This window comes from Amborella trichopoda, chromosome 1 (genome assembly GCF_054954075.1).
Source record: "Amborella trichopoda isolate Santa Cruz 75 chromosome 1, AtrichopodaSantaCruz75HAP2 v2.0, whole genome shotgun sequence".
NCBI classification, from domain to species: domain Eukaryota; kingdom Viridiplantae; phylum Streptophyta; class Magnoliopsida; order Amborellales; family Amborellaceae; genus Amborella; species Amborella trichopoda.
Window position 1 is genome coordinate 42,585,122 of NC_142336.1, and position 22,192 is coordinate 42,607,313.

The 22,192-nt window shown below is 36.2% G+C and overlaps 1 protein-coding gene and 1 non-coding gene across 2 annotated transcripts; one reads left to right on the forward strand and one right to left on the reverse strand.

The window, feature by feature from the left end:
- The first annotated feature begins 10,109 nt into the window (after positions 1-10,109).
- On the forward strand, positions 10,110-10,984 carry LOC18425659 (uncharacterized). Its single transcript, XR_016055085.1, has 2 exons — positions 10,110-10,457; positions 10,576-10,984. It is a non-coding gene; the product is annotated as an uncharacterized LOC18425659 (transcript).
- A 2,966-nt stretch (positions 10,985-13,950) lies between these two features.
- Positions 13,951-16,094, reverse strand: CIPK20 (CBL-interacting protein kinase 20). Its single transcript, XM_006830198.4, has 2 exons — positions 15,934-16,094; positions 13,951-15,711 (listed from the first exon to the last, which is right to left on the reverse strand). The coding sequence occupies exon 2, from the start codon at positions 15,537-15,539 to the stop codon at positions 14,175-14,177; it is 1,365 nt and encodes a 454-aa protein (XP_006830261.1). The 5' UTR covers positions 15,540-15,711; positions 15,934-16,094; the 3' UTR covers positions 13,951-14,174.
- Positions 16,095-22,192: the final 6,098 nt, after the last annotated feature.

Below are 22,192 nucleotides of genomic sequence, written 5' to 3' on the forward strand. Positions count from 1 at the left end.
ATAAATAAAGTGGAAACAAAATTCCATTTTTAATATTAAAATATTTGCAACAAAGATTTATATATAGTTCTTTATGGGCCATATAAGAAAATAAGAAGAGAAAAAGTAAACTATGGATGATGTAACAACGTATGTTGGAAAAAGTTTATATAAGGATGCTACCTTATAATGTAGAACTACGGATGCCCCTAAAAACTCCATCGGAAAAGGTAGTTTTAATGTTGAAAACCCCTTTGATTGATCATTTCAACATCGAGCTGTATGACTCTGAAAAATGAAAAGATTTTAAGTCTAAGAAATAGTGCATTTTACAACATATTATCTACACCGTCCATTTTCAAGATTTTCATATGTTTATAGAGAATCAATTTGTTAAAAAACGAACAATAGATCGATCAAAAATCAGTTTTTTGGATCGATTGCAGTTCTTCGACCAACAGCTTTTCGGGTTGAAATCAACCTCAAATCTTCCAATTTTTGGACAAATTGAAATAAGGAAATGATGTATGCTTTAATAATAATTCAAAGTCCTCAAGTTTCATGACGAGCCTTGTGGTATTGAAGCTGTTATTGAGAAAATGACAAAAATTTTAATGCTTTGAAAATCCGCTACTTCAATATACAAAATCTTTTTTTTTTTTTTTTCAAATTTTAATTCTAGATTCAATATTTTATAGCGATTTGATAGTGTTAAACTACAATAAAGCACCATAAACTAAAAAAAAGGGCCGAAAATCGAATCTAAAAAACTGTAAAAGGTGGATTTATGGGTTCCTGTATTATATAATGGTCCTTTTTCAAGTAATGCCTTTTTTTTTGAAAAAAAAAAATGTTCGTTATCTTCGAAAAAATGCACTTTTTAGTGTTAAACCTGCAGGTTAACAGAAATTGGTCAGGTTTTAATTAAATTCACTGTTCAAGGCCTAACCGGTTGATTTTGGATCCAAAATTTTTTTGAGGTGTTCGTTAGACTAATGGTATTATAAAACTGAAGCTAACCTGACTCGGAAGCATAGCGGTTCCGAGCTAACTGACCGGTTCTGGTTCGAACCGGCCAGTTTTTCGAACAATGGGGTAGACCATTTTTTTTAATATGGGAGTTCATGTAATTTTTCAAAGTTGATAAAATTTAAGAAATGCTCTTTTATGAAAATTATGGATGCCAAAACTAGGAACTATAACATTTTGAAATAGATGTTGTTGGTTTATGTGGCCATTTAAAGCCTTATGAGAACTTGTATAAGCATTTATATAATAAAACATAAACTCAGTGTGGTCATTAAAGACCTTATGTGTTCATTAAATGCCCTATTGTAAACTATACTAAGCAAATGTTATTTGCCGATACTCAGACTAGGCTCGACATGTTAGACCAGTTGAGTTGAAAAAACTCAAGATACATGGGCATAAAGTTAAACCGATGATGGTTCGGCTGGTCAGCCCTTGATGAGGCCATGCCCAGATGAGTAAGTCGAGAGACTGTGTGGCCCTTGTATATGATGGTTAGCCTTTAGAGACAAGGCTAAAACATTTTCATAGTATCACCACACGACATGTACATATATAGCCGTATCGAGATTGTAATCCACTATTGAGAGTGAAACATGTCTATGTGCGAGAGATTACCCCTATACATCATAGAGTCATGGTTGCATCATGGTTCGGAAGACTATAGATTTCTCTTTAAGGGAGAACCTGAAATCCATATACTGGGATTACGTCCTTTAGCCTATTGGCTGACTTTGGTGGCCCAATCATAAACCCCTGCAGTAAACTGTGTGTCATGGGAACTGCTGGGTTAGTTTGAGAAAACCAATGTGTATCATGGTTCACAGTTGAATGTGGAGTGCTCCAGTATATTCATGATTCCTAGACCTATACAGATCCGATTCCCATCAAAATTAATTAGTTTTAATTAATTTTATGTTATATGATTTTTGAATGTTTATTTGAATTTTTGTGATCCTCTTGATATTTTAGTTTTATCATTTGGATTTATAAAATAAAAGAAAATCATTTGTAATGTTTTAAATGATCTAAGATAAATAAATTCTATTTGTAAATTCTAAAATCAAATTAATATATTTTCTAAAATATATAGGACCCTCCAATTGATATGGGGTCCATTATGTAATGGGTGGGGCCCACGAGGGGCCACCTAGGGTGGCATGCCCCACCAATAGGAGTTATTCTTACTAAATTTTGTGAGAAAGCTTCATGCTAGTTGACTTCCATTTTGGTGTGAAGCCTCATTGCATAAGGAATCAATATAATGAAATTTAGTATGTATTGTGAATCAAGATATTTTGATTGATCAAATATTATAAGAATAAGGAATGAATATCTATAAAAGATAAAATACGAGTAATATTTTTCTTATTTAAATATTTGATGTGAATAAGTTTAGGAAAATGAGGATAAAGTTCTAGCACATTTATTTAAATCTTGATGGTGGATCTAAGGAATGGATGACTCACATCTATTACTCCACAAGTCTCTTTAGATCAATGGTCTAGATTTGATCTCACTAAAGATAGCAAACCCTAAGGCATAGAAAATTTATAAATAGAGGTTTTCCTCTCATAATTCTTAACACCTATTCTCTCTTCGTCTCTCTCTAAGCTCTCTCTTTGGTGGCTTGAAAAGGGGGCACACCGCACTATGATAATTCTCTCTTTCTCTTGATTAGTTTCTCTCTCTTATAAGAAGGATAGAAAAGGGGTCACGCCCCACTTAGGTTTTATTTCTCTATCTCATCTCTCTAAGATCAAGTCAAGGGGTTCGAAAAAGACTAAGTTATTGAGCCTTTAGCAAATTGGTTCTAGATCGAGATCCATATATATTTGAGAGGGTTTTGTTATACATAGTAAAATTAAGAGACTGATAATTAATCTCAAGCACCATAGTTCCCAACCACCATTGGAAAGAGGAGACTCGGCGTGGGGTGTACAAAGCCTCGTTGAAGTAATATCTAGCAATTTTACGTGTTTTGTCGTATTGCTTTATTGTGCTCTTCTATTCCCATAAGCAATGTATTTAATTTTTGTTTATTGAACAAATAAATTGTATTTAAGTGATAGCAAGTGAAAACCGTTTTTATTTATTTATTTATTTATTTCAAGATTGATTTTATTTGTAATTCGAGATTGTAAGTGAGCTTACTAGTGTACGAAATGAAAATTTTTAAAAATATATACACCGTGCTTTATCATATCGTCCAACTTGCAATAGATGTCAATAAATGTACTATTGAATATATTGAACAGTAGATAAATATAAAATAAGAGTGTTTATTAAAAGGACACAATTTATATGAGTCGGTCAACTAATATGTAGATGTGTTTCCTCTCTGTATTATCTACTTTAGAGATGGTCAACTAATATGTAGATGTGTTTCCTCTCTGTATTATCTACTTTTGAGATGGTCAATTAATATGTAGATGTGTTTCCTCTCTATATTATCTACTTTTGAGATGTATTTCGAATCCAATATTTTAGGTACATATAATCTCCAACACGATGATCATTACTACGTAAAAAAATTAAATTTTAAAAACAAAAAAATGACATCTTTTCAAGAATAATTCTTGGCCATTCGGTTTAGTTGTCCTCTTAGGGGAAGCATTTGTGAAACACGAAATGGTGGCAAGAATTATGCAGAAAGAATGCACATGAAGGATGTTTTAGGGACATCTTGGAGTGGAATTGGAATGGATGAGAGGAGGTAAAAATAAACAGCTGGAGTATACCCCTTGTAAATTGAAGTTTAGAGGTGCAAAAGCTCCATAAGGTGTCTAATCTTTGACCCTAATGCATAGAACCCTAACTTACATTGGGTGGCCCCTATACTATCATCCCATGGAGAAAAGTTTACATAAGGTTGACCTTGATATTGTGGAAGTAAGGTGCATCTTAAAAATCCAATTGGAAAGGTGATTTAATTGATCATCTCGACCTCGAGATGTTGGATATGAAAAAAAATGATTTCAAACCCTAAAAATAGTATACCTAAAACACATTAACTAGACTATCCATTTTCAAAAAAATTAATGGGTCGTTTGGGACCCTAAGACATGAAAATCCATATTTTTATGGCCTAAGGTCGTTTAGGTATAGTTTTGGAGATCATATCCTAGATATCCACGTCCTCAAAACCACCATCATTTACTCATTTTAAAAAAAAACTTGGAATGAGTAAATAAAAGGTTTGGAATAGATAGGTTTTGCATTGGGGCATGTACCACTTCCACTTTTTCTTGCTCCCTCCTCATAATAATGATATTATTCTTATAGTTATAATATTTTATAGTTAATTTTTACTATCATTATTATTATATATATATATATACATATATTTATTAGTGTTGTTGTTGTTGTTGTTGTTTTTATTATTGTTGTTGTTCTTGTCGTCGTTGTTGTTATTATTATTATTATTTATAAAATTTGTTAATATTGATAATATTATATTAGATATAATAATATTATATTGCCAAAACCTGGTTTCACATTTAGATGAACCAAACATTGGATTTGTTATATGCCAAGCTAATTCAGAATGTACCAAAACGACATTGATCCTTAAACCATGTTTTACAAATACTGAAATTTTTATAGCCGGGATTTGATACATAACCAAGTTTCGCAAATACTTGGCCTCAAACAGCTCATAAGTGTTTCTAGATCTACTCTTTCTAAACCATATTTGGAACTTTAAATTTCATAATTAACAGTGTAATAGATTTCTAGGCCATCATAAGGCTTTTCAATACTGGAACTATATCTTCTAACAAGATTTAGAGATGCGCCTTACGTTGATTATTTAAGGTTGACATTTTATACGAACCCCACTCTTGTCCAATTGATTGATGCAAAACTAAATGGAAAAGAGTTACACAAGGCACCGACAACAAGGTGCACTATAAAAATTTTGGGGGAAAAATTGTTCGGATAATAGAAAACCTTCCAAATGATCATCTTGACCTTAAATATATGAATATGGAAACAAAAGTTTCAAGTCCAGATAATAGTCCATCTTGTAATTCATTATCTTGCATATGACTAATTTTCAAGATTTATAGTTTTGCTTGATCTAGACCATTTTTGTATTTAGTTCTACAATTAGGAAAATAAATTGATTTTCAAGCCATCACAGGAGTTTTTACCACCGAATCTTCTGCTTTATAAAATACACCGAACTTTGATTGTTTAAGGCTAATTGTACAAATCATAACCTAACTAAGTTGTGCTAAGCAGGAGTGATGTAGCTTTATCTCCCTGAGACTGTGAATGTGTGAATCAAAACTAATGTGCAGTACAAGGATATTTAATTTTCAAAACTTATGTGCAGTACAAGGATATTTGATATTGTAAAAGGAGTAGATGTGGCTTAACAAAATTAGAAGTATTTTTTGTGTGGCTAATGTTGTTAATATTTTTAGGTTGGGTTTGTTTAACCACAATTGAACGGTTCTCGATAATTTACTTAGGAGACAGTAGGATTATGATGGAAAACAATGACTCGGAGTGTTGGGTGAGTGCAGTCGTTAAAGGCCTTATGAGTGCTTGTAAAATGAAATGCTATAGTGGAACATGAACTCAGTGGGAGTGTGGACGCTCGTGGATCATACTAAGCAAACGATATTTACTGATACTGGATTGTGCTTGACAATCTAAGCCAATCGGTAGGTAAAAACTCATGTTACCTAGGCATAGAGTATAAATCGATAAGGATTATAATGGGCCATCCCTTGATGAAGTCAGAGTATGGCCAAATGAGTGAGCTGAGGGACTGTGTGACTCTTGTGTGTGATTATAGTCTTCAGAGACGGGGGCCAAAGCTTCATCCATGTACCATCATACGTCATGCATATTGATAAACCGTTTCAAAAAAGCAAGCCACCTTTCAGAATGAAGCGTATGCATGTACGAGAGATACCCCTATGCGCCATAGGAGCTGTGGTCGTATCAGGTCTAGGTGACCTTAGTCCGCCTCTAGGGGAAAACTTGAAATTCACATACTGGGATTGCATCCCCTTGGCTCATCAACCAGACTTTTGTGACCCACTAATGAGGCCCTACTTAGACTATGGGTTATGGGAAACATTTGGTCGGCCTGATAAAGCAAGTGTGGTCTGTAGTCCACATTTGAAGGTGGAGTGCCCCATGATTATTGGTTCCTGAACCATATTGAACTTTTTCCTATCAAATTGATTTAATTATATTTTTTTGTTATATAAATTATTTTAAAATTATTATTTGAATTTTTATAAACCTCTGGATATTTTATTTATAATTTTTGGTTTTATAAAATTAAAGTTATTGATTTTACAATAGTTTAAATATTCAAATAATATTCTAAAATTTATTTTTAAGAATTTTTAAATATATAAAAATTTCATGAGGGCCCATTGTGCACATGAGCCCACCATGTTCTAGAAGGTGGGGCCCATTAAGCCCCCTCATGGGGGGCTCGTCCCACCCCTTCTTTGGATGTTCTTCCTTTTAGAAATAGTCATCTTTGAATTGTGGTCAAAGATTGGTCTATGTGTTGGACATATATTGACCTAAGAAAGATTTGAATGTATATTTTGGAATGCATGAGTAGATTTGTGTTATTTTATGGAATGCACAATATTTTGATTAGAATTAATTTGATTTAATTTTATTGATAGGAAATGGTTTAGGAAAGACGGATAAGGGTTCAAGCGCATTCCATAATGTTGATGGCCCATGTATGGAATGGATGGCTCAGATCTCTCACCTCACAAGTCACCCTTAATCGACGGTTGATCTTCAATCTCACAAGAAGAGGCAAGCCAAGAAAAACATTAAGAAACCCTAATCTTGTTTAAAGCCTATAAAAAAATAGTTTGTCGCTACCCAAAATCTCTACACTTATCTCTTATGCCTAATTCTCGTCTTTCTCTCTCATACCCCACAAAAGAGGCACGACCCACTCTCTCATCTTTGAGATCTATCGCTCCCACATTGTAAAAGAAGCTAAGGGTTTAGGCAATGAAATTCTTCTCTCTCCCATCTCTCAACTATAAATTTATGACTAAGGGTTTTAGGGTATAGCAAAAAGAGAATCTATCTCTCTCAAACTAGGTTGCTAAGAGAATTCACCTATAGTTTGAGTGTGTGATTAAAGGGGTTCATGTTCTATTGGTGGGGTTTGGCCTAAACTTGCTTTCCTTGTTGAGATTGAAGGTTGATCATTGGTCTCACGCCATCGGATAGTGGTGACTCGGTCTGGGGTGTAATAAACTCGGTTGAGGTAATCTTCGACACTCTCTTTTTGTTTCTTGCTATATTTAATTATATTGTTTTTATATTCCCAAGCATAAGAATTGTGGATATTTTCTTTTATTAAAAGAAAATGGATTTAGTGGCCTCAAAGTTTTTAAGATCTTGGATTTGTTAGTTTTGAAGCAAGAGTTATTGCAATAAGACTACTTGTAAGTAATCTTTGCCAAAATAAAAGAAAAAGAAAAAAAAAGGGGTGTAAAAAAGAAAAAGAAAAATATATATTCCCCGGCAATATCGTATTTGTCTTTCTTTCATTGGTATTAGAGCTAATGATAATTGATGCCATTAGTTATTTTTTCTCTTTATTGAATTTAGATCAACCTTGGGAATGAAATATAAGAAAGCTAATGACCTTTGTGATCATGTAATATACTCCGGTTAAAGAATTATTGGAATATTCAAACACCGAAAAGGCACTTTGCATAATGGGTATTCTGGGCTATTTTGAATCAGTGATATGAAGAATATAATGGTGTATTTTTCTACTACACACTTAAGTGATATTGTGTGTATTTGATATTAGGATCTAACTGCAAAATTTCAATGGGAGACCCTAAAGGAATTGAGACTTATGGAATCATCAATAAAGAGTGTCAATTCTGACCCTGCAAAATCTAGGAACTGTCAATTGAGTTTCGTGATTCTTCCTACCAACCATATGATTTTATTTATTTCTAAAATTTTACTGTGACTCATGAAATTGAGTCCACTTTAAAAAGAAAAAGGCTTCATCAATAAAGTCCTTGTTGTTTGAAATATTGAATGGTGCGCAAGTGTTGTTTTCCGCAACGAAAACTATTTCCATAACTTGGAACTCATGATATTATTTCTATTCTTAACATAATGTTTTATAGATCACACTAAGTTTTTAGACTTCCATTTCAAGTCTAGTTTCTAATAAAATTTATTTGAGTAAAAAATATTTATGGGAAGAGAGGTCATCTTAAAATTTCTGCAATTTGGTATATTCTTCATTAAGACATGTATAGCTATATTTATCAAGCCCACTTAACAGAGTGATATAAGGCTTATAGAAATATATGTGTTACTATTATGTGTCTATTTTCAAACAAAAATTATTTTAAAGGGAATTTCTATGAGGGTAAAGAGAAAATACAATTTTACTAAATAATGTTCATCTTGGAATTCTGCAGTATGATTTATTTTGTGACGTGAATGCTACTCATTTATTTATTTCTCCGAAGAAAAGTATTATTTGGGATTCACACTATGATGTTATGATTTGTTTTTTAGTCTAGTTTTCAACACAAAAGAATTTAACAAGAAATTATTTGAAGATTGAGAGAAACAAATTTTTTATTGAGAGGTGCTTAATCTGATTTTCTGCTAAGAAAATTGCATTGTGACGTAAATGTTACTAAAACCAAGGCTCGCTAATAGTGTGATTTAGGGATGGAACTGAGCACTATTTTATATTTTTTAGTCTTTTCCAAGACTCAAAAGGATTCCGAGAAAAACGCTTTATGAGTTGAGAGATATCATGGGATGCTCATGTCCGATTCTGCAGTAAATTAAAAGATGCGGCATGTTATGACACATCTTTGGATTCCTCATAATAAAGAGCTTTTTAGGGCGCATTTAAAAAGTTTTATTGTGTGATATGAGTATGATTTATTATAATAAAACTTTAAAGTGATGTAATACAGAGTTAGCAAGATATAATATTTTACGTGAAGAATATTTTTAGAAATAACAGAAAGAAGAAGAAACACAATACTTATAAAAACATCTTGGTTCATTCGAAATGAAATGATACATAGAGAGACTTGGTGGTAGCAAATAAACGCTAAAGATCAGTGAAAGAATCAAATTTGTGATATTTGAAATGATAGGATGAATAAGAAGTTTTTAATCCTGATGTTGGAATTTGAAGCTCCAACATGATGCAGATTTGACAGATCGATGAAGACTTGAAATGGATGGTTTAGAATGTATACATCAAAATCCCATGGACAATTTATAACTTTAATGCCAAAACCCTTGCAGTCGCCTATAAATCTATTTCTCCATTGACTATGGTGTTTGAAGCTCCATAAGTGGTGTAGATTTGGCTGGTACGTGAAACCATGAAAGTTGGACATTTTAATAGAACAACATGACTATTTTTTCGCATTTGAAACTAGAAAAGCTATTTTTAGGACTTGAAATTCATCTTCTTTAACTAACATCCATAATTGTCGAGTGCCAGTCGAGTAGGTTGACCTGAGCTAGTCAGGTTCTAAAAGTGTGGACCTAATTACCAGGTTGGATCTTAGTCCATCCAAGACATAAACCGATCAGTTTGGGTCGATATTCTACATATTTCTTGTTTTATATTGTTGTTTGGATAAGATGTCAACCTTAAACAATCTAACTAAAGGCTTACCTCCAAAGCTCATCGAAAGTTGTACTTTTGGTGCTAGAAATTTCTATGATGACCTGTAAACCTACTCAACATCTAATTATAAAGTTTACAAGTAAAAATAGGTATAGATCAATCAGATCTACAAATACATAAATTTTTTCAGAATGAACGGTCTAGATAATGTATTAAGATGTATTATTTTTGGAACTTTAAAATATTATTTTTCATATCCACACATCTCGATGTCCAAATGATCAATTTGAGGGTTTTTTTGCATTGGAACAACCCTTTTCGATAGATTAAGGGTGTAATCCCAAATAAATTTCTTCTTATAGAAACTATATAATATATTCACTCTATATAATAGTATGAAAATATACAATATAGAAAATATTATGTTTATATATATATATATATTGAGTTTTGACCCAAACATAACTAAATCCGACAAGAGAGACCCAATCGCCAACCATCCTCCAAGTCGGGCCAGACCCGGACCACACTTCCTCGTCGTACGGCTTTATAAAGCGGCAGCCCTACGAAATACATTCCTTCCTAGATTTCCCAAGGCCAATGGACTGGAAGTGAGTTTTGCCCGTGTAAGGACCCGCTCTGAGAGGCAGCAATTTGTATCCTCTGGTCGAAGCCATATAGAGGAGAAGAACGCGTTTCAATTTTCAAGTTGAGAAAGCTAGGGTTTATGAATCAGACTTGGAGGCCATGGTTCCAGAAGGAGCGGCTTCTCCCAAGCTTCTGCGCCTTCTCTCTTTCATTGGAGCCGGAGGTGTGATTACAACCACTTCCCCAATTCTGTCCTTTCCTCTAGGGTTTTTAGCTCATCTCTCTCGTCAAACTTGAGTTTGTTTCTTGTTTGTTTTGTAACTTTGCTGGGTTTCTTACAGTAATTTGCACTGCGGCTATAAATGTGTGGAGCAATATTGAAACGAATCGTCACAGGAAAACGTTTGAAGCCACTGAAAGAGCCCAAGAATCTTCTCAAGTGGTGAAAAAAGCGGTACAAAATTAGTTTTCTCTTTCTATTTCTTCATTTACTTGCGAGTGTTTTGGTTTTTTATGGATGACAATGGGGGTTGAATCAGTTTCGCATAGGACTTTCGGAGTTCCAGAGGCTTGAGATCAAGTTGATGCAAGCTTTTCTTTTTTTTCTGCTGTAGGATTTGGGAATGAGCAGATCTATTGCCAAAATTTATTCAAAAGGCAAAATTCATGACTTAATTTATATAAATACCTGCTTTGTATATCACAAATATTAGAGATTTGGAATTGGTATCTTCTTCTTCTTCTTTTTTATTTTGTTTGGAACTGATATATTATGGTGGTTTTGTGGGTACGTATACTAAAAATGGAAATCATTCTTATGGTTTACTTCATTTGTTGGAACTTGAAAATAACTTCCAGATATTTAAAAAAGAAAAAGGGTGGTGCATAATTCAGGAAAAAAATGGAAGCTGAAATATCATTGACTATGCAATGCATATTAATCTAACTCTAGTGGTGAAACAACTAAAACATGAAAATTTGTATTTTAGGCAATTTTAAATATACATCATTTTAAATCGATGCTAATATGCATTATGAAATTCATAATGGACGCTAATATGCATTGATTATGCTTTATGAAATTCATACTAACTTGGGTTGATTTTGGAGCTAATAGCAAGTTGCGTGTTGCTTTTCCATCCTTGTAACCTGAAATTATTAGGATGGATGTTTATGACCAGTTTTGATCAATGTTCAATTAACTTAGCCAGGGCATTGGAGTCAGCCCTTGCCTGAGTTATCGGCTGAGTCCCGAATCCGAGTGGACTTGGCCAAGTAATGTACACATTGAAAAGAAGTAAGAAAAATCCCAAAAAATCAAACTAAAAATAAGGAAAGAGGTGGAAGATAGTGGAGAGCATTGGGGAGACCAAGAGCCCTCTAAATCAAGCAATGTCAAAGGCAATGCTGACCCAAATGATCAATATCACTTTTAGGAGAATAAGAATGGAAACAATCACAAAGCACAGTCTTTCATAGTACACAGAGAAGAATCCCAGCTGCAGTTTCAACATCTGATGGTGCTGGGCAGCCAAATGAAACCTCAGATAGCAGCCTAAACACAGGAAACAAAGAAATTTCCATGGAAGAGGAAGATTTATCCAAATAAATTTATTTGGATGATGCTCTTTCCATGAGCCAACCAAAGGATAATTCTCTTCTTTGTGTTGAAGAACTCCAGTAGCTTGCTGGTGTTACTGATAGCAAGGGTCTAGTTTCTCTTCTTGGCATGGCAATTCATCTTAGAGTATGGAAAATACATATCAAGAGAGAGTAGTAAAGGGGGTGGGCCCAGATTTCGACCCGAGAGAGAGAGAGAGAGAGAGAGAGAGAGAGAGAGAGAGAGAGAGGTATGAATCAGATAGCAAGGGTCTAGTTTTTCTTCTTGGCAGGGCAGTTCATCTTAGAGTATGGAAAATACATATCAAGAGAGTAAGAAAGGGGGCGGGCCCAGATATCGACCCGAGAGAGAGAGAGAGAGAGGGGTATGAATCAGGGGCAGATCTGCCTTCTTTTCAGAAAGAGAGAGAGGTATGAATCAGGGGCAGATCTGCCATCTTTTCAGAAAGAGAGAAATGAAAAGAGTGAGAATCTGTTCCCTCCCTCCTAGAGAGATGAAATGGGGGGAGCATACTGCCCCTTCATTGAGGGAGAGATGAGAAAGGGAGTGTGGATCTGTCCCCACCCTAGAGAGAGAGAAAAAGGGTTTTCCCATGTGCCGGAGTGGGTGCATTGGTACACCATGGCGTGGCCAAGTAACTTGGATGAGTTGAACACTAGTTTGGATTGACTGCTAAACATGACTTAGTTCTATTTTTAAAAACCCATGTGCCCGAGTGGGTGCATTGGTACACCGTGGTGTGGCCGAGTAACTTGGATGAGTTGTTGAACACTGGTTTGGATTGACTGCTAAACATGACTTAGTTATATTTTTAGAACACATTATACACTCCATAACATATTTGTCTTCGTCCTTTCTTGTTTGGAGACGACAGAAAACAGCTAAATCCGATTAACTCCACAATAATAAAAAGAAATGCATACAATAAGACCATTTACTTTTGGTATAAGGAGGTCACCGTTAGATGTCAAATTGGATGGTTGGGGATGTCTCATTATCTAGGCACAAAGTCTAAAATAAAATTTCTCCAATATCGTGACATACTTCAATATATCGGCTTACATATCCAATGGCTAATAATGATTCTGACCTTGTACCATAAATGAATGGTCTAGTTATAGTATACAATCCGATAATACAATACTTGTTGTTTTCTTGAGTATATGATAACGTGGTGAATAGTGCACCATTTGGTGGATCCATACTTGCCTTTATTGTCAAAAGAGTGGAAGTCGCAACTTGTTCAGGTGTCCACATTAACCACTTTGAATTGCACATTGTTACAAATGCATAGGATAGGAAGCTTTAATGAATCGGTTTAGACTTAATGCTCTAATCTACCAATCAAATAACCAAACAAGAAAGAAAGAGAAAATTCTCTAGTCTCAATAATATCATTGCAAACGTTTTAACTGGCTTATCTTTCCTGTTCACTTATCCTGAAACTGAATCTCGCATTTCACTCTTCCAAGATGTAAATGATAGGAGAATGATCAGAAATATTCCCCATTAAAAGTTGTATGCACAATGGCCTTAGAATTTATTCTGAAATGTTTTGCAACAATTGCAATGATTTGAAATTTCAAAAAGAAAATTGCAATGTTTCAAACCTCATGATGTCTGGGAAGTAAATGGACAGGTTCCTGTGCACAATATTCCTCTGAAAGCAGGACTTCACGCATTCTCCACTACCAACAAGGCCAAGAAGCCTTTCTTTACAAAAAAATTCAATTGTTTCACCACACTTTTACCCTTTTAAAGTAAGGACAAGAGGCTCACAGATTACGGACTGCAAGCAAACCAATTCTATTATGTAAATTAGTGATGTTTGTAGACCGTGAGTCCCTTGACAAAGGGAAAGTATCCCTTAAGTTTGTGTGGTAACCGGGGGGCAATTAAGTGACTTGGGCTCACACTACTCTTACCTTGAGTTTATAGATCACTCTTGCAGTGGTCTATGCATAAGATAATGTTGATGATCAAGGGGCATGGAAAGGGTGGCAATCGCATTCTTTTTCCCTGTGCACACATGCACACATTAGGGTGAATGTCAATAGATGCTCTATAATTACATAAATGTCTACATGTCCAATTCTTGGGTAAATAATGCATTAGAATTACTGATGCATCTACATATCCCTTTCATTTTGAGAGAACAAAAATACATTACGATCAAATGCTCTGCAAAACTTTTCATAGGAAGCGAGCAGATCTTTAAACAAGCAACCCCCTGCACAGCCCATCAACAGAAGTACAGAGAGCATAGAGAGAAGAACAAAAATGAAAAAAGAACAAAAAAATTTATAGGCAAAACAGTAACTACGCTGGTTGTTGTAGTGGCTGCTGTTGTGGTTGCTTCATGTCCCCTTGCCAAGCCCACACTATATCTTCAAGTGAAGGCTTTAGCTCTTGGTTGCAAAACGTCTGATATTCTAATGTATCACCAGCTGATTTCTTCACCTCCACAACAAAAAAAGTAGGGGTCACCTCAAAGATCTCGGCATCAATGGCCAATTGACCCTTTCGCCCCTCCTTTGACCCTTGCAATTTCACCAACCCATCTTTCTTCTTCACCTTGAACCTCTCTGTTTCTGCAATCTCTTCGAGTTTAGACACAATTCTTGAAACTGGTTGCTGGGTTGTGAACCTCGCCTCTGGCTTTGGGTTGTTCTCCTTCTCGAAAAGGCCCGAGAGGTCGAAACCAGGAGAGAGAGAGATTATATCAAAGGCGTTTAAGCAAGTGGGTTTCACAGGACCCTTCTCCACTCCCTTTTTCTCTCCTTCCCCATTTTCAAGGCTCGAATCGAAAGCCAAGTCCACATCACCAATTTCTGAATTAACCACCAATGGGGGTTGCAAAGACTCTATTGGCTTGAACCCCTTCTTGAACCAGGGGCTCTCAATGAGCATAGCCATGGTGATTCGTGAGGTCGGGTTTGGGTCCAATAGCTTGGATAAAAGCCTCCGAGCATCTGGTGAGAACCATGGTGGGAACTTGAATTCTCCCTTACTGATCTTTTTGTACATCTCCATCAGATTTGGGTCATGAAATGGAAGATAACCAGCCATCAAAACAAATAAAACAACCCCACAAGACCATATATCAGCCTTAGCTCCATCATAGCCCTTCTTGCTTATAACCTCAGGTGGAACATAAGCCGGAGTTCCACAAGTGGTATGGAGCAAACCATCTTGCCTCTTTGATTCAGCCAAAGCACTGAGGCCAAAATCAGATACCTTCAGGTTTCCCTCCTCATCGAGAAGCAAATTTTCAGGCTTCAAATCTCTATGATAAACCCCACGACTATGGCAAAAATCAACAGCGCTAACAAGTTGCTGAAAATACTTCCTCGCTATTTCTTCTTTGAGCTTGCCTTTGGCCACCTTGTTGAAGAGCTCGCCTCCTTTCACATACTCCATGCAAAAATATATTTTTGTTTTGCTAGCCATGACTTCATACAGTTGGACCACATTGGAGTGTCGAACCAGCCTCATGACAGAGATTTCTCGTTTGATTTGATCGATCATTCCCACTTTGAGGATCTTCTCTTTGTCGATCACTTTAATGGCAACGCTCTGAGCAGTCGCAAGGTTTCTCGCATAGTAGACCTTTGCAAAGGTCCCTTGGCCTAAGAGCCTCCCCAATTCATACTTTTGCATAAGAATCGTCCCCTTTTTCTGCATTTTTTTCAGCTCGGTTATGTCTTTCGACCTAATTTTGAATCCTTGACCCTACTGTTATATTCGAGCTACAAGAGCCTTTGTCCTGCATTTGTTTGAGTTTGAATATGCAAACACGGATGGCTGCATTCTTTGATAGCTTTTCAGAGAGATCAGGCAAAAAATTGCAGACAACCTAGAAATGCAGAGAGATCCAACCAAGCATTGCAATTTTAAGAGAGAATGAATAATTGTTGAAAACTAGCAAGAAATAAACAAAAATATCGAGCAAATAATCACCCAAAAAGCCTGAAATCGCAGAGATCTAAGAAATTCCTTGAACCCAAGAAATTCAAAGAGATCAAATGAAGAATCACAGAAAAAACAGCAAAAGAAGAAAGGGAAGAAAAATTGGTACCAGATTATTGAAATAAGAAGGGGATGGGAAATTCTTGGTGATTTTCTGGTGCGCCCCACCTCATAAAACCAGTCGATATCTAGGCCAAAATTAACAGCAAATCGTTAATGGAAGCCTGTTGTGAAGGCTTCGAAACGAAGCCTTAACAGCAGGGCGGGTCCATGCTGTTATCGAAGAGAGCAAATATATTTATGCACAGAGCCGTTAATGGCGGTGAAAACAGCAACTACAAATAGCAAATTTTAATTCTGTAAAATCGAAGGAAATGGCGGATACGAACCGTAGAAAAGTAGAGAGAAAAGGTAAGAAGAGAACGTAGGGTTTAGAGGGAGACACGAAATTTTTGCAGAGTAGACTTTGCACAGTTTGGGCTTCTATTTATAGTAATGTTCTCGTATGCAAAATTTTAATTTAGTTCCTAAAAATAGAAAATAAAGTGTAGTGTTCCATCTTTCCGGAAATATCGACGGCTTGGGAAATAAAAGCCAGGGGCTTGCAATATGAAAAGTTTGGAAACGTGATTTTTACACTTCTTTTTATCATGTTCTCCAGGTAAATTAACTGCAAAAGTTAAGTTTTTCAACCGTAAATGTCTAACCTCTTTGCATAGAGGCTAAAGAGAGTTTTTTTTTTTTCTTTCTTTCAAGTGAGTAAGTGGGGAGAAGGCCTCAATAGAAATTGAGCCTGAGATTTAGCATTGCAAATTGTCAAGCGCTAACGAATTTAGCAGAAGTACATCTCAAGTTCCATTATCAAGGGCAAAACAAACAAGTTTATGATGAGGTTTGCATAAAGGCTCCTACACACTAACTTTTAGGATTTGAAATTATTATTTTTCTTTATATTCACACATCTAGAGGTTGAGATAGATTGGAGGGTTTTGCAACATTATAAACACTCTCTTCTAACCTTACTTTGATAATATAAAGTTCTAGCACTATATAATTTTCTTCATATATTAATAATTTCAATTATAAATGTTTGATTGATCTCTCGGCTAATGCGGTTTTGGTTTGCTGCGACTGACCTTAATAATGTGGGTTATGTTAGAGATGGGTCCAATGGGCACATGCCTCTAGTCTCTACCATGGTGATGATGAATCTAAAAAAAAAGAAGAAAGAAAGAAAGAAAGAAAAAAAGATAAACAAAAAAAAAAAAAAAAAAAAAAGAAGAAGAAGAAAAAGAAAGGTTAACCTCATGCATGATGATTAATGTTAACAACGCACTACAAAGCTTGAACTGCGCTAATCCAACCATTTGTGCCATACTTTTTTAAAAAAGCAAAATTGATACCAACCATAACCTATGTCTCCATTTACCTTGCCGGCCATAATCAACAAACAACAAGCTCAAAAATACCAATTAATAAACATTTTTCTTGTTCCAAAAGCACTTTGGACAATAGAAATCTGTGTGATAGCTTTCAAATCAATTTCCAACTGTAATTATGAAATTTGAAATTAAAAAAATATACAAACCTTACATATCTATGAACACTTATTTTTAGGGAGAAATGGACAATCTAAATAATATGTTACAATATACACTATATTTGGGGTTCTGTAATCCTTTTTTTTTTTGTCTGCAACCATAATGAACAAGGTTGAGATGACCGATTTAAAGGTTTTATGATGCCAGAACTACAAATTTTTTTAGAGTTTTGAGGGGAGACTGTGTTTAATTTGGTAGGACTGCAGCCCTATCAATACGTTTTTCATTAAGAAAGGAACACAAAGAAATAAGAGCCAAATGACTTGCTACTTATTTCAAGCTATACTACTTGACAAATTGTAAATTATGGAAAAATATAACTGCCCAAGAAAACAAAAGAGGGGAAAATTTAAGGGTAGTAATTTCATGCAACAGTTGTATCTTAGTATAATGCAACAACCCTTCTAGAAAACCATGTATATGGTATTTGTATGACCCAAAATTTTGTACACACATCATCTCAGTAATCAATCCCAATAATAAAAAAGTTCAATTTGAACCTTAGATATGGTCAAAACGAGTCCCCTACAAAAATGAATCTAGGTCATTCATTTGGTGAATTTCAAGATCTTAGCCTTTATAAACTCAAAATCATTTTTTTTTTCTTCTTTAACATTGTTCATCTAATAATAATAAAGCCATCCAAAAAAATTGGAAATGAAAAAATCCTTCTAAGGCTTAGATTTAAGCATCTCACCAAAATGAACGGCCTATGTTAATTGGGGTAAAAAAACTTTCTAGGTTGTGTTTTCAAATTTTTCTTTTTTGTGATTGTTCATTAGAATGAAAAAATAGTGTATATTTCAAAATTTCGATCAAACAAATGGCCATAACATGGTTTTTGAAAGTTGTTGCATCATATTACTATACAACCGTTGCATGAAATCATTGCCCAAACATCATAGGGCTAAAGGCCCTACCAATTAGCATCCACATCGTCATATAAAAAATGAGAAAATATCTCGCACCGTGCCACGTGTAAGGAAGCTTATGAAAAGCTCGAGGAGCCCACCTTGTGGGGCCTGGAAAGCAAATCCACTTGAATGTGCGCCCGAACTGGGATCAGTGTCATTTCGAGGAGTCTCCAGCTGAACGTGTGTGGTCCCCAGCGACCAACAATGAAGAGCCACGTGGTTGGTTGTCCATTTTGGCTGGCTCGTATGTAGCCCCAACGAGGGAAGAGGGAGGAAGTGGCACGGTGTGAGCCGCACACTCCAAGTGTGGGCTCTAGGGGATCACAAAATTTGGCCCAAGATGAAGATTAATGGTGAATGGGCTTATGGGAGGATGTGTGGTGGGACAACGAATCGATGGGTATTGTGATTGATGTCATGGTTTCACGAAAAGGACTACCATCCATTGGTAACATCATGGAGCTATCATCCTCTCTCTCTCTCTCTCTCATGTCTACTGTCTTTTCTCTCATGGGATGCTCCACAACTCTGCACTCCCATGGAAAATTTGTCGGATCTGACCTAAGTTATTGGGTCAGATTTGAATAGTTAGCTAAGCAATTTGGATTTAGAATTTCAGAATTGCCTCCATATTCTCTACTTTTTATTGTTGTTCCTAATTGATTTGTTGAATATAGCTTGAATTGATTCAATTCAAGACAAGCCTCTGAATCAATTCAAGTTGTATTGAGTCAATTACAGTCTCCTAGGGTCCGTTCGAGGTGGACAAGCCTCCTAGAGTTTTTGCTTAATAAAATATGGTCTTTCATTAACCCAATTGAAAATACATGTTTTCTTTTTTATATATCTTAAAGTGTCATCATAGAGTTCATCAATTCACATCAATATTCCTAGAAAGTAGGAAACTTTCTGACCTAAGTGGTCGGACTTGATTTCTCGTCGTTCCAGCCCGGATATGGTTGACCTGGTCTAAAGAATCATCTCTCAAACAACGGCGAGGCCCACTTGCTTGCACGCACGTGTGCTTGTGGTGCGAATATGAACCAATAAAGAGAGAGATTTTAATCGACAAAGGACGTGCTGTGTGAGGTTCGCGGGACGCGTCCGAGCAATTTGCGCTCTTATATCTTCTTGAAACCCCTCTGGCTATCCTTGCAGCGTGGTTTGAATTCAGCTCCCTCGCTTTTCTATACAACACTTGGATCTACACACTAAAAAAGGCATTTAGCATATGCTTTTTGGGGGTGTCCTCTTATTGGTAATATGGTAAATTTGGAATCTAAACCAAGGGTTAGAGGGATGATGGAAGTTCTTTACGACTCGAGTGTAACGAGACTCAACGATTAGAGCAGTCAAAGAGTCAAAACTCTATGGATTGCTAACTCAGGATGATCCCATCCGAGTGAGCTAGGGCAAGAGCATTAATATCTCCCGCAACTCAACTCGACTGTACAGAACAGAAGTTAGAGCAACAGTCCGAAAGTTAAACCCTTAAAATAGCTTTAAGTGTAGCACCAAATCGAACACACAAAGAATAAAAGAAGCTGCCAATACAAAAGAATAGAGGGGTTGTGAAGATTAGAGTGTACTCAAAATAGTGTAGGTTCGGATGGGTGAAGTACTAGTGGAAGTGTGTAAAAGGGGTGCGTAAGAGAGTGGAGATAGGAGCATGTGGCAGAGAGTGAAGTGAGTGTGCGTGTGAGAGTGTGTGAGTGAACGTGAGAGTGTGTGATGTGTAAGGGAGAGATAAAGATTTGAGAGGGAGAGGTACGTGCAATAGAGGGAGAGATAGGATTGAGAGAGAAAAGTGGCGTGAAGAAGATGAGATAGAAGTGTGTGAAGGAGAAGAGAGAGAAATACGTGAGCGAGATGAGAGAGAGGTACGTGCAATAAAGGGAGAGAGAAGATTTGAGAGAGAAAGAATGTGAGAAACGTGGCATGAAGAAGAGAGAAGTTCATGAGAGAGAAGAGAGTAATATGTGAGGGAGATTAGAAGAGGTATGCATAATAAAGGCATAGAGAAAATTTGAGAGAGAGAAAAGAGGAGAAAAAAGTGGCGTTGAAGGGAGAGAGAGATTTGGACATGTGGAGAGGAGACGAAAATGAGAGAATGATGATTTGTTGAGAGATTGAAAGAGATAGAGCTGGTTGAGAGAAAGAGAGGTACGTGGGATAATGAGGGTGAGAGATCGAACAAGATAGGAGAGAGAGAGAGAGGGAATGAACAAATGTGAGAGGAGAGAGAGAATGGTTATATGAGGGGAGAGAGAATGATTGTGTGAGGGGAGAGAGAATGATTGTGTGAGGGGAGAGAGAATGAATAACTAAGAGGAAAGAGGGTGAATGATTGCATGAGGAGAGAGAGAAATAAAGAAATAAAAGGGTGTTAGGCGTGGGCATGGAGAGAAAATAGGAAGGTGGTGGGCACAAAGAGAAAATAGGAAGGTCACGGATACAAATGAAAAATAAAAAGGTTGTAGGCACATGGAGAAAATAGAAAGGTTGCGGGCACAGAAAGAAAATAGGGAAGAGAGAGAAAGGGAGAAGAGAGATAGAAGAGGAAGTAGGAGAAATGAGAGAGAATGGAATTGGGGTGTATTCTAGCCTACGTGCACACTCATGAGCCCCTTTGCATGCATATGAGAGAAGGATTAGGCTTTGGTTAAGACTAAGGCCCACGGTCTATGATGTAGGCTAGGGTGTATGGTGTAGCGTGTAGGCTAGGATTATTGGACCAGGGGTAGTTTCTCTCTCCACAAAAGTTTTCTCTCTCTCCCCTCTTGAAGTTGGACGATTCAAGGCTTGGAGGGGCAAAAACCCCAATTTTTATTACACTTCCCAACTTAGGTTTACAAATAACTTAATATCACTTTTATAGAGTGACTAGAAAACCAAGGTGACATGCTCAAAGCTAAGTCGAATGGTGAAAAATTACAATTTAATGGAATTAAAGTAAAATCTCTTTTTGGATAAAATTATCAAAATACCCTTTAGATCTTTTGAGTAAATGACAAAACAATTCCTCCATGGGGGGTCCCTTGCCATTGCTAAACTTCGGGAGCTTTTTTTGATGCTTACGATGATGATTCGGACGATCCATCTTCGTAGAATTGATGCTCGATCCGTTCTGAATTTTTCGATGTCCTTTGATCGTCTTACAACAGATTTTTCATGAAGGGGCAAAAATTCGGCCAAGTCCATAAATAACTTCGATTGATCCATGATGTTCCAAGTCCTCATTTTAATCACAAATTAAATAGGACATTGTCACAATCGTTTTGCACCAAATTTCGTCCAATTTGGTTTCCTTTTTAGCATATCCCCAAATTTGGAAGTCACCAGAAAATGGGTTTCTGACGATCGAAGAGCTCTTGCCATATTCAACCTTGAAATTAGTGCATTTCAACTAAATGTAAAATCTATACCAAACTTGTAGCCCTTCACGATGCGGTCAAAAAGACCCTATTTCGTGTTGATCCGATTTACGGATCTCACATTATTGCTTCGCGAAATGTGAGATGTCATCTTTCAAAATTTTGATTTTCATGGTTTTGGGCTCATCTTCTCTCTAGAAAATCTCTTGTCTCGGGCTTGGTTCACCGAGGCTACACCGTAATAGTGTGACACCTATACGTTTATGGTAATTTTTGTCTAGAATGGTCTGGGAAGGTCTGATTGAGCCCAAATTTGGTCTATGGGGGTTTTTCGATCTTTCAGATCTAATGGCGGTAGTTTGATACTGTTTTGAAACTATGAAAACTGGGTTGTAGTTATAAGGTCCATTTTCAGCATGAAAGGAGCTGGATTTGAGAACCGATTTTCGTCCTGATCATATCAAAACTTATCGGAATGT